Raw genomic sequence first — 10,758 nt, 5'->3', positions numbered from 1 at the left:
GTTGCTTTTGCGAGTGGGGTGGATGATGAAGAAGCTGTGGATTGATTGATTGATTTGAGATCAAGAGGTGGAGGAAGATGAGGAGGTAAGGTGATCACATAATAAAAAGAAAGAATGACTGATAAGTCAAAGCAAAGAATAATGAAGAAAAAGTCAATAAAGGAAATTGCAAGGCCGTGGAGCAAAGTTCGATTCGGCTGTTTCTTTGTTTTTTTTTTTTTAACACTGTTGTTGGGCCTTTGCTTGCTCTGTACCTCTTTACTCCCAACTATTTATTAGATTCTTTGCCTACTTCGCCATCACAGATATGGTCCCAATTCTATAAAGCTCAAAATCGCATTTAAAAACCACTAGATCATGACCCGCGCGACCGCGCGGATTTTATTTTTTTTATCTTTAACATATAACATATATTCTATAATAGTTGATACAATTTGGAATTTGTCCTTTTCACATAATGTGGTTTTATATAATTTTGAGTTTGTCTAAAACATATTGTTTAAGAACAATGTTAAAACTGTTTTTTCTATTAATAATTTTTCATTGGTGTATTAGAGATATACAGTGAAACCATAAATTAATAATGTTGGGACTATACCAAAACTATAATTTTTTATTAATTTGTAGAAATTATTAATTTATCGAGATACTAATTGAACTAAAAACTCAATTTGAGACTATGAAATTATACTAATTTATAGAGATATTAATTTATAGATTATTAATTTAAAGATATTATATTGTAACTATATAGTGAAAACACTAATATAATATCAACCAATACGATTTGGTTTTGACATTGTGCTTTTTGGTATTTTTTCTAAAAGTTTTGTGAATGTCCAATGATGAATACGAAGACAAGTACTTGTACACACATTTTAGTGGGAGAAAATGAATATTTTCTAACCTATTAAGTCAGATGTAATAAATACAAAATCTCTTGACATCGAGATTTTATGTATTGTAGAATAAACTGGAGAAGAGGGTTTTCCATATTCATGATTTTTCAAGTCTAACAATTTGATTGTGAATATTTGATTATAACCAAGATTTTAGACATAGTACTCAACTTGGTGAAGAGGTTTTCCAATAATCGTTTTTTTTAAAGTATAAATTGATGTTTCTATTATTTAAGTAAGAATATACGCTAGTATATTCTATTTAGTGTATATTCAAAGCAGACCTCGATTGTTTGAACATCTAAGAAAATGTATTCTGATATCTTTATTATTGAGTTTCAAAAGTTCTGTATCAAGCTATTTAAAATTTTAAGATTCATCAGTATTTGATTCCAAATAATTGTTTTTAATTAAAAGGGGTTTTGTGTTTAAGATAATTATAGTTTAATGATGGGAGGAAACGTGTTCTTAAGTTATTTGGTTAATTGAATCAATTGTTTAGGAAATAACCAGACCAAAATAGTCAAAATTGTATAATGACTGGCTAAGGATTCGTGTAAAAAAAAGGATTCATGTAATATTTGTATCTTTTTGTCAACCTACTCAGTTTAAATTTGTATAAGTTGATGACAAAAAAAGGATTAGCGTAATATTTGTGTTTTTTTGTCAACCTACTCGTTTAATATTTATATTTTTAGTAACATGTGTAATATTTATTTTTGTTTCTATCTATTTATAGTTTTATTTTTAAGAACTTAGACTCGTGTTATATTTATATTGGAGACATTTATTGTATTCATTTGACTATAATAAATGAGAGAGATTATTATATTTTTACTATGATATAATATAAATATGATAATGTGAGTATACTCTAATGAAAAGAACAGATATTTTGTTTAATAGATGCATAGAATAGATCTTATAGTGGAGTTAATTGATAGATAGTTGATATTAAACTCTTTAAGGAAATATTTAAATGAAAGGTTAGACTAAGAATAATAATGTGATGTCCAATTTAAAAATCTACCTAGAAGATGTTATAATGTTTCTGTTTTAATAAGATAGATGGAGTTAGCATCGAACTAGGCATTTTGTTCTCCATTTTTTTATTAATTTTTTTTTTACTTTTTTGGTTTGATTTAAAAAAAAAAAACGGGCCAGTCGTGGGACCCGCGCTACAGTTGCTGAACCGATTTTTTTTTTTTGCCATTTTTGATATTATTAACATAAAAAAACATATTACAAAGGCTCATAACCCGGTTCAAACCAAAAGAACGAACAAACACAAGCCCAAACATTAAAAACGAGCCACAACCCAAAAATCGAGACCCATCGATCCTTCCCCCACCTCATCTCCACGTGTTGATCCAACACCACCACATGGACGCGTGTCAGCGGAAGAAGCATCATCATCTCCAAAGGCTGTCGGTCGTCGCCGCCGGGATCGCATCCGATACCTCGCCGGAATTCCTCGGACTGAAGTCGACGCTGTTGAACGAAACATAACCCAATCACGGAAAACACCGGGATGATCACCACGACCATCGCTTCCACCTCCAATGACAAATATTGGATGTATAGGAAACGAGGTCACTCAAACTCAGGCCCGACCTTCATAGAGCTTCCATCGGACTCTCCGGCAGCTCCTCCGAATTCGGCCACTTCCCACCACACGAATCAACTTTACACAGCTCGAATCCTTCCCCGAGAGACGAAAGCCGGCGACCACTACCGACGAAGAAACGGTACGGCCCCAGAAACATACTCCGGTGACACACGATGAAAACTCCACCGGTTCCCAGAAAGCCGAAAACGAACCACCACCGAAAGAAAGCGTGCATGGCCGCAGCAAAGCAAAAGAAGAAGAAGAAAAAAGAAAAAAAAAAGCTTTTAAAGGACGGGGCCGGACTGGCGGCGGCGCGAGCCGAACCCGCAAGCCGGAAACTGAAACCACGGCGATGTGTTTTTTTAGAGAAAGGTCAGAAGGTTTTCTCTCTCCTAAACTGTATTTTACTTTCACTGCTAAACTTTGCTGAACCGATTCATCCCGAAGAGGCGCACAGCTTGAGGTTCATAAATCTGGAATTTGTTTATTATTTTTTTGTCTCGGTTTTTGTGTGAACCTCGGTGTGATACTCCCGCTGCGGTTGCTCTAAAAACGGTTGGTTCTTAGTTCTCTATCCGCAAAACTCAAAACCGAACCAAAAACTGGATGAATATCTAAATATATAAAATATTAAAGATATATTTAAAATTATAATTTTTAATTCAAAAAAAATATTCAAAATAAAAAAATGAAATATCTGATTTTTGGTTTTTCTTTTTGTTGGGTTCACATAAAAAACAGTAATACTATTATAACTAAAATTTAGTATAAATATATATCAATAAAATTATGTTTTATTTTATTTGATGCAAAACAAAAAAGTTAAAGCAACTTTTGACTTAAAACAAAACAACAAATTATCAAAGTAATCAATTTAAATATTAAAATTAACTGCTCAGTTTATTTGGTATTATTGAATTCAAATCATTTTTTCTATTCAGTTGAGTTTAGTATTAATTGGTGCAATTTTATCAAATTAAACAGCCTTATTTGAAATAATCAATTCAGATCGATATCTAAAAATCCCTGACTAAGCATCATAGACATATATTGTTCTTTCGCACCATAACAACATGGCAATGTTGAAAGAACGCACAATCAAGTTCCATGTTCTGAGTTTTGACTGAATCACAGTCATTTATTCGTTAGAATAGGATAAAGAGAGATAAATTTCGACTAGAAAATAATATTTTTGACAGAAATAATATTAAATTTTCAGAATGAACTTTTAATATTCAGTTAAAATGATAAATATATTACAAATAATTTAACCATATGAGTTAGCATAATCTCTCTCGAATGTGTCATTTATTACTACTCTTCAACAAACCTCAAATGAAATTATATATTTTAATATTTTTTTTGATCAAGTATATTTTAACTAATGCGGTGGACTTGGTGGTAAACTGGTAATCTATCTCTTTCGTAACCAATGAACGTGGTCTATCTCCGAATAACATTACCAACGAGAGACCGACCATATGTGTACTTGAGGCTTCCACTAGTGTCCTCTCCTCTCCTCTCCTCTCCTCTCCTGCTTCTTCTTCAGAACTGCACGCGGAGGGTGAGATAATTGGAGACTAGTAATCCGTGTAAAATCAAGTTCGCTACTTGTTCTCAATTATGTGTTTCCTACACAAAGCTTTTCTCTTTACTCCTGCTATCGCTTTTTTTTTTTTTTAATTTGTAAAGTCTCTTCTTTTATGGGTTTTGCAGATTCCTCGAAGCAGTGTTTGTTAAAAAACAATGGTTGTGTTTGGGAATGTTTCTGCGGCGAATTTGCCTCATCAAAATGGGCTTTTGAAGGCAATTTCATCTGGAGGCTGTGATTTAATGGGACATAGCAGCTTCAGAATTTCAACTTCTTTTAGGACAAGAACAAGAAGGAGGAGGAGTGCTGGTCCTTTGCAGGTCTCTGTCTGTTTTTTTTTTAAATTACTTGAATTCTCCAAATCTGATCGAAAGAGCCAATTTTGAACTGTGTTCTTAGGTAGTTAGTGTGGATATACCAAGGCCAGAGCTAGAGAACACTGTCAACTTCTTGGAAGCTGCAAGTTTGTCTGCATCTTTCCGTAGTGCTCCTCGTCCTGCAAAGCCTTTAAAAGTTGTGATCGCTGGTGCTGGTATGTAATGTTGTCAAAACTTAATAAGCTCTTCCTGCTGCTCTCCCTTCGGTTTTGTGATGAAATGAAGCTCTTTTTTGCCCTCTCGAATAATTTGCAGGGTTGGCTGGATTGTCAACAGCAAAGTACCTGGCTGATGCAGGACATATACCTCTGTTGCTCGAAGCAAGAGATGTTCTTGGTGGAAAGGTAAAAGCTTAACTCATGGTTTGTTTACATTCATCATTCTTATTAAGACTTGCTAGTTTCCAAAAGGCCGTGCACCAATTTGAGTTTATGAGACTATAATACAATAACGTGTTACATTGTTGTTGTATGTTTCTGTCTCTTAGGTGAGATTATTATTAAAAGATCATCTATTAACGATGTGAAGTACGTGTTCCTCCAGATAGCTGCATGGAAGGATGAAGATGGAGATTGGTATGAAACCGGTTTACATATATTTTGTAAGTTACAAAAATTCATTATCTCTGCGTTTCTCCTCCAATGTATGTATATTTCCTCACTTTCATAAACTTGGATTTGAATTTACATGTGATGTACCAATATGTGCTCTTATCGTTTATAGCTGAATAAGATATTCTTTTTAGTAGAGCATTTGCAATTAGATTTTATGATAGCCTCACCTCAAGGATTCTTGGGCCTTTATAATCTTGCTCATTGAGAAAGTTGTAAAACAAAGCTTATGATTAAACTAATGGTCAACAAAGTTTATTTATCTTTCCTTTTAATTCTTTTCCTAAGTGAAGTTAATGACCCTTTTTTTTTCCCTGACTCTTTTCATATAAGTTGGTGCATATCCGAATGTGCAAAACTTATTTGGAGAACTTGGGATTAATGATCGGTTGCAGTGGAAGGAACACTCCATGATATTCGCCATGCCAAGTAAACCTGGAGAATTTAGTAGATTTGATTTCCCAGATGTCCTACCAGCACCCTTAAACGGTCAGAGGATAGAACTTATATTTATCTTCAAGCTGTTTGAACTTTCAAAGGATATCATATATGTTAGGACTAAAATATGTTTTATGCGGATACTCTGTTACCATTGTTAGGTATATGGGCTATATTGAGGAACAACGAGATGCTGACATGGCCAGAGAAAATAAAGTTTGCTATTGGACTTCTTCCGGCTATGGTCGGAGGTCAGGCTTATGTTGAGGCTCAAGATGGTTTATCAGTTGAACAATGGATGAGAAAGCAGGCAAAAGTTCTTCACTTTGTTGCTTCTTTATTCGTTTGCTCTCTCTCATCAGATGATGAATAGTTTTCACTTTTGTTTTTTTTCTTGGATTCTTTACAGGGAGTACCTGATCGAGTGACTGATGAGGTGTTTATTGCCATGTCAAAGGCGCTAAACTTTATAAACCCGGACGAACTTTCAATGCAATGCATTTTGATAGCTTTGAATCGGTTTCTTCAGGCATTCCCCAGCAAACTCTTTCTTTCTTTCTTCTTTTCCCCTCTCTCTCTCTAAATCCATAGCGATTGATTTGAACAGGAGAAACATGGATCGAAGATGGCCTTCTTAGATGGTAATCCACCGGAGAGGCTTTGTATGCCAATAGTGGAACATATTCGATCACTAGGTGGGGAGGTAAGACTCAACTCAAGGATAAAAAAGATTGAGCTCGACGAGAATGATGCTACTGTTAAGAGTTTCTTACTCACTGATGGTACCACTATCCAAGGAGACGCTTATGTCTTTGCCACTCCAGGTTCTTTTCTTTTGTTCTTTTTTTTTTGGATTTTACATTCAAGGGATCCTACTTCATATGCTGTTTTACGTTTTTGTTTTGTAGTCGATATCCTGAAGCTTCTTGTGCCTGATTCCTGGAAAGAGATACCATACTTCAAGAGATTGGAGAAGTTAGTTGGTGTTCCAGTTATCAACGTTCATATATGGTTAGTCAGACAATTACCCCATCCCTCACTTAAGTGATGTTGAACTAATAATATTCCATGGCAGGTTTGATCGAAAACTAAAGAACACATATGATCATTTACTCTTTAGCAGGTGAAGTTTCATGGGGGAATTTTAAAGGCATTTAAAATATAAAACTAGTCTTTGAACAAATCTTTTGTCTTTGTGTTTTTTCTTTTTTTGCAGAAGTAACCTTCTGAGTGTGTATGCTGACATGTCGTTAACTTGTAAGGAGTATTACGATCCTAACCGGTCGATGCTGGAGCTAGTATTTGCACCTGCAGAGGAATGGATATCAAGGACCGACTCTGACATCATTGATGCAACCATGAAAGAGCTCGAGAGACTCTTCCCTGACGAAATCTCAGCTGACCAAAGCAAAGCTAAAATTCTCAAGTACCATGTCGTCAAAACTCCAAGGTTAGTTAAAGAGAAGTTATTACCAAGCCTTAGATTGTCCCCTTCAAATGATGGATGATGGATCATACAATATATCTCTTACTCTATCAGGTCAGTGTACAAGACCATCCCAGACTGTGAACCATGTCGTCCACTACAAAGATCTCCTATTAAAGGATTCTACTTAGCTGGGGATTATACTAAACAGAAGTACTTAGCTTCCATGGAAGGTGCCGTTCTCTCTGGCAAATTCTGCTCACAGTCTATTCTACAGGTCAGTAGTAGTAGTAGTAACACATAGTTCAGTTTGTTGTTAAACCAGTGACCCTTTTACTGATATATTGCATTAGTCCCTCAGTTTTTTTTCTATTTTGGTTAACTGATTGATTCTTCAGGATTACGAGATGTTGGCTGCGTCTGGACCGCAAAAGCTGTCGGAGGCGACTGTATCAACATAAGACATGAAGCTTAAATATCACTATTTTGTAACTTTCGTGTACAAACCTCATTTTAATACAAAGTTACAGATTTGGCAAAAGGAAACAATATATATTGCAAGGGAAATATGAATGCAACTTTGATAATCTGTGTATAAGCAAATCATATATCAATGTTTAAAAATAAATATGTTTGACAAAAAAAAAAGAATTCATTTCATAGGTATATAAAAAGCATTATGTGAAAATAGTTTGTCTATTATTTAATTTATTTTGTATGGCCTTAATTAAATTAGCCAGCTATATGATTGCTTGTAAGCATTTTTAAACTTCTTTTGCGTATAGAATAGTCTCATTTCAGCAAAGCCAAAATTGACGCTACTCTCTGCAGTAGATGAATCTTACAGATTTGACATTTCTCCTTTTCTGTCGTTATTATAATCTTGAAAGAGTAATTATTGTCGATCTTTTGTAATCAAATTGATTGATTGCTCATTTATATTTCTTTTCTTCTGTAACCATTTTTGGTTTTTATTAGTCTTGGTAAAAATTGCATAAGGTGGATGTTTGATTGATCGCTGGCAAAACAAAATTAATTTTTTTTTGTTCTAAAGAGTAAGAAGGAAAACCAAATAAAGAAATAAAAAGGTCTAACCACAATATATTTTCTCCTTTGGTTTTTAGTAGTATAAGACTAGTCTGGTAGGGTCTATAAAGTCTCTTGAAAGTCACGTGAGAAGCGAACCTGAATTGCTTTTGGCCTTTGGGTAATGAAGACATCATGTGACAAAAAGTACAATAAGCTATGGGAACTGTGGATTGAATACGGTAGCTGGATCTGAACAAAAACCTTAACTATTTGATTAGTAAAAATATTTTAATGTGGGTTTTGTTAATTGAAGAAGCTAACGATCAGTTGACAAAAAGAAAAAAGAAGCTAACGATCAGTTGGTAACGAACAAGCGTCACCAAGAATGATAATGATTAAGTGAGAATTAGCAATGAGCCGAGCCAATGATATACTTCATACAAAAAAACTCCGTACAATTATACTGAAATAATTGGGCCCCACTCACCGATCGGGCGTTTGGTTTATGTCTGAGTGGGCTTTTGCTTCGCTTCTTCGTTTTCCAAAACCTCTCTCTCACCACAACAAAGACATTTTGCTTTTTTGCAACCTTTTTTTAACTCCAAAATCATTCTCTTGTAACTTCTCTTCAAACCTAAAAAACGTTCTTCCCTAAAGCAAAAACACACATACACACACATGGATTCTCAGGACCACAACAATGCACAACACTCACCAGGTTTATTCTTAATAATCATCACCAATGTCTTTTAGGGTTTTACTCTTGAAGTCTCAATTTTGGATCTCTCAATGTCGTATCATTCTCGGGGTTTTTGGTTGATTTTTTTTTCCTTAGTCTCTTACCTTGTTGTCTCTTTGTAATTTCTGCTTCTCAGTTTATGATATCGTTTTTGATTCCATCTCCTTTTTTTTTGGTACTGTGTGTGTGTTAGTATCAGTCTGTTCATGTCTTTTTTTAATCATGTGCATAAAAATGATTTTTTTTTTTATTTTGTAGCTTTCTAGCAAAAATTTGGCTTTTGCAATAATGGCTTCTTCCTTTTTGTCCTTGTATTCTCTATTTGATTAATGGGTTTTACTTTCTGATTACTTTTTTTGAATTTCTTAATCAAATTCATTGTAGAACATATTATTTCGAAGTATATAGACACTGAAGAAGATCTGTGAATCTATATTTATTTTTATTTTTTTTTACAGGAGGAGGTAAGAGCCACGTCTGCAGTAAATGTGGTTGGAATTACCCAAATCCACATCCTAGTGCTAAAAACAGGCGTGCTCACAAGAAAATATGTGGAACCATCAAAGGATTCGAGATCCTTGGTTCGGATCAGAATCTTGATTTGCATAAAGAAGATTGTTTGGATGATGAACAAAAAACCCCAAGTAAGAACATTTTGTGGAATTGTGGTGGTAAAAACGTGAAAGAACATTGTTTTAACCTGTGTATGTTGTTTGTGTGTTTGTTGTGATGACGAGGTCAGGTCCAAGAGTTGTGGATGAGAGAATTGGGGATGTAAGTGAAGAAGATGTGTTTGCAGATGCTGTTTGTGAATTTTCTAGCAGCCTTGTGTCTGATTCTATCAAGGGAAAGGAGGAGACAGAAGCAAACGGTATGGCAAAGAATGCTACGGATCTTGGTGAGTTTACATTCTTTGATAAACAATTGAGAGATGATGCTACCTTTGAATGATGCTAAGTGAAACATGATTATTCTTTTCGTGTGGTATTATAGTGTGTTTGGTAAGCTCTGTTTTTTAAAAAAAAAAAAGATATTAAGTCTTGCTTGACCTTTTTTCCATACGAGATATCAAACCTGTAGTCAATCTTATTATCTGGCCCAAAAGGAACACAATTCAGTTCACTGAGCCATCTGATTTTTACATTTCTCGGCTTTTTACCGTTTGGCTAATCTTGTTTTTGTATATGGAACGTCTCAGGTGAAACTCAGCATTGCAACAAAAGCCCTGAAGTGGTTCAAGAGAGTTTGGATGTTCTTCTACCTGTCCAAGTCCTTGAGAATTTCCCAAGTCCAGTTGAAGCAGCAGCTACATGTGGAGAAAGCTCATCCGACTCCCTGATTGAGCAATCACGTGAAGCTCAGGCCATTCATGACGGTCGTAGTACCATATCAAATGTTGGACTGGAGACAGAACGCAAAGGAAATGCAGCGGATGAATCTGAATCTATGTTGGCATCTGGAATAGGAAAGAGAGTGGATACTTCATCATGGAACGATGAGTGATTTACTCGGACTTGGAGGGTCCCCATTGGATTTGCATTTGCTGTTGAAGAAATGAATGCGAATCCTCCTGGTGAAGCTGACTATACAACAGTGAGTGATAGACTCCTCCTGTCGAAACCATTGCAGACCAAGTTATCAACACCAGTCTATCTGCCTCTTGATGCCACCATACCTTTGGCAGAAAATGCTCATGTCTCTTTACATGGAACCAAAGGCCCTTGAAGAAGACAAGCTTCCCTTGGAAGACTTAGGTATTGGCAGGGAAGTTCCTTCACCAGACAAACTGAACCTCAAGGCCAATCCCCAGCGCAGAGAACATAGTGATGCCCTAAGATTGACCCTGAAGAGGGTGAAATCATCTTTTGGTGCTTCCCAAGAAACTGTTTGAATCAGAAACCGTGAGAACTTCCCTACCTGCGGTCTATCCTAATTGTGCTGTCTCGAATGCTGATGTGAGCCATTCAGACCTCATTGCTCCAGAGAGTGAACTTATTCAAGCAAATGTTGTAGCTGAGGAGAACAGCAGAATCAGCGAG

General features: G+C 35.4%; 2 protein-coding genes across 4 annotated transcripts; both read left to right on the top strand.

Annotated features, from left to right (window-relative positions):
• The first annotated feature begins 3,922 nt into the window (after nt 1–3,922).
• On the top strand, nt 3,923–7,538 carry LOC108818861 (15-cis-phytoene desaturase, chloroplastic/chromoplastic). 3 transcript variants are annotated; one of them, XM_018591809.2, is made up of 14 exons: nt 3,923–4,072; nt 4,225–4,419; nt 4,499–4,631; nt 4,732–4,820; nt 5,020–5,077; nt 5,421–5,576; nt 5,687–5,835; nt 5,935–6,054; nt 6,133–6,349; nt 6,434–6,536; nt 6,601–6,648; nt 6,742–6,975; nt 7,066–7,228; nt 7,350–7,538. In XM_018591809.2, exons 2-14 carry the CDS (start codon nt 4,255–4,257, stop codon nt 7,410–7,412), a joined length of 1,698 nt encoding a protein of 565 aa, XP_018447311.1. In that variant the 5' UTR covers nt 3,923–4,072; nt 4,225–4,254; the 3' UTR covers nt 7,413–7,538. The 3 variants fall into 3 exon arrangements, with proteins under 3 accessions (XP_018447311.1, XP_018447313.1, XP_018447310.1); XM_018591811.2 differs by having other exon boundaries at nt 3,952–4,100; XM_018591808.2 differs by having other exon boundaries at nt 3,954–4,110.
• A 978-nt stretch (nt 7,539–8,516) lies between these two features.
• LOC130506645 (uncharacterized) lies at nt 8,517–10,222 on the top strand. Its single transcript, XM_057001331.1, has 4 exons — nt 8,517–8,698; nt 9,178–9,363; nt 9,462–9,617; nt 9,918–10,222. Exons 1-4 carry the CDS (start codon nt 8,659–8,661, stop codon nt 10,220–10,222), a joined length of 687 nt encoding a protein of 228 aa, XP_056857311.1. The 5' UTR covers nt 8,517–8,658.
• The last annotated feature ends 536 nt before the right edge of the window (nt 10,223–10,758 follow it).

The sequence above is a fragment of the Raphanus sativus genome, unplaced genomic scaffold (assembly GCF_000801105.2).
Source record: "Raphanus sativus cultivar WK10039 unplaced genomic scaffold, ASM80110v3 Scaffold3501, whole genome shotgun sequence".
In the NCBI taxonomy this organism is placed as follows: domain Eukaryota; kingdom Viridiplantae; phylum Streptophyta; class Magnoliopsida; order Brassicales; family Brassicaceae; genus Raphanus; species Raphanus sativus.
This window is presented reverse-complemented; position numbering and strand designations above follow the sequence as displayed.

Coding starts and splice junctions, on each gene's coding strand:
- LOC108818861 (XM_018591809.2), top strand. CDS start 4,255: ATGGTTGTGTTTGGGAATGTTTCTGCGGCGAATTTGCCTCATCAAAAT. Junction 4,632..4,731: donor AGTTGTGATCGCTGGTGCTG/GTATGTAATGTT, acceptor AATAATTTGCAG/GGTTGGCTGGATTGTCAACA. Junction 7,229..7,349: donor GCTCACAGTCTATTCTACAG/GTCAGTAGTAGT, acceptor TTGATTCTTCAG/GATTACGAGATGTTGGCTGC.
- LOC130506645 (XM_057001331.1), top strand. CDS start 8,659: ATGGATTCTCAGGACCACAACAATGCACAACACTCACCAG. Junction 8,699..9,177: donor CAATGCACAACACTCACCAG/GTTTATTCTTAA, acceptor TTTTTTTTACAG/GAGGAGGTAAGAGCCACGTC. Junction 9,364..9,461: donor TGATGAACAAAAAACCCCAA/GTAAGAACATTT, acceptor TGACGAGGTCAG/GTCCAAGAGTTGTGGATGAG.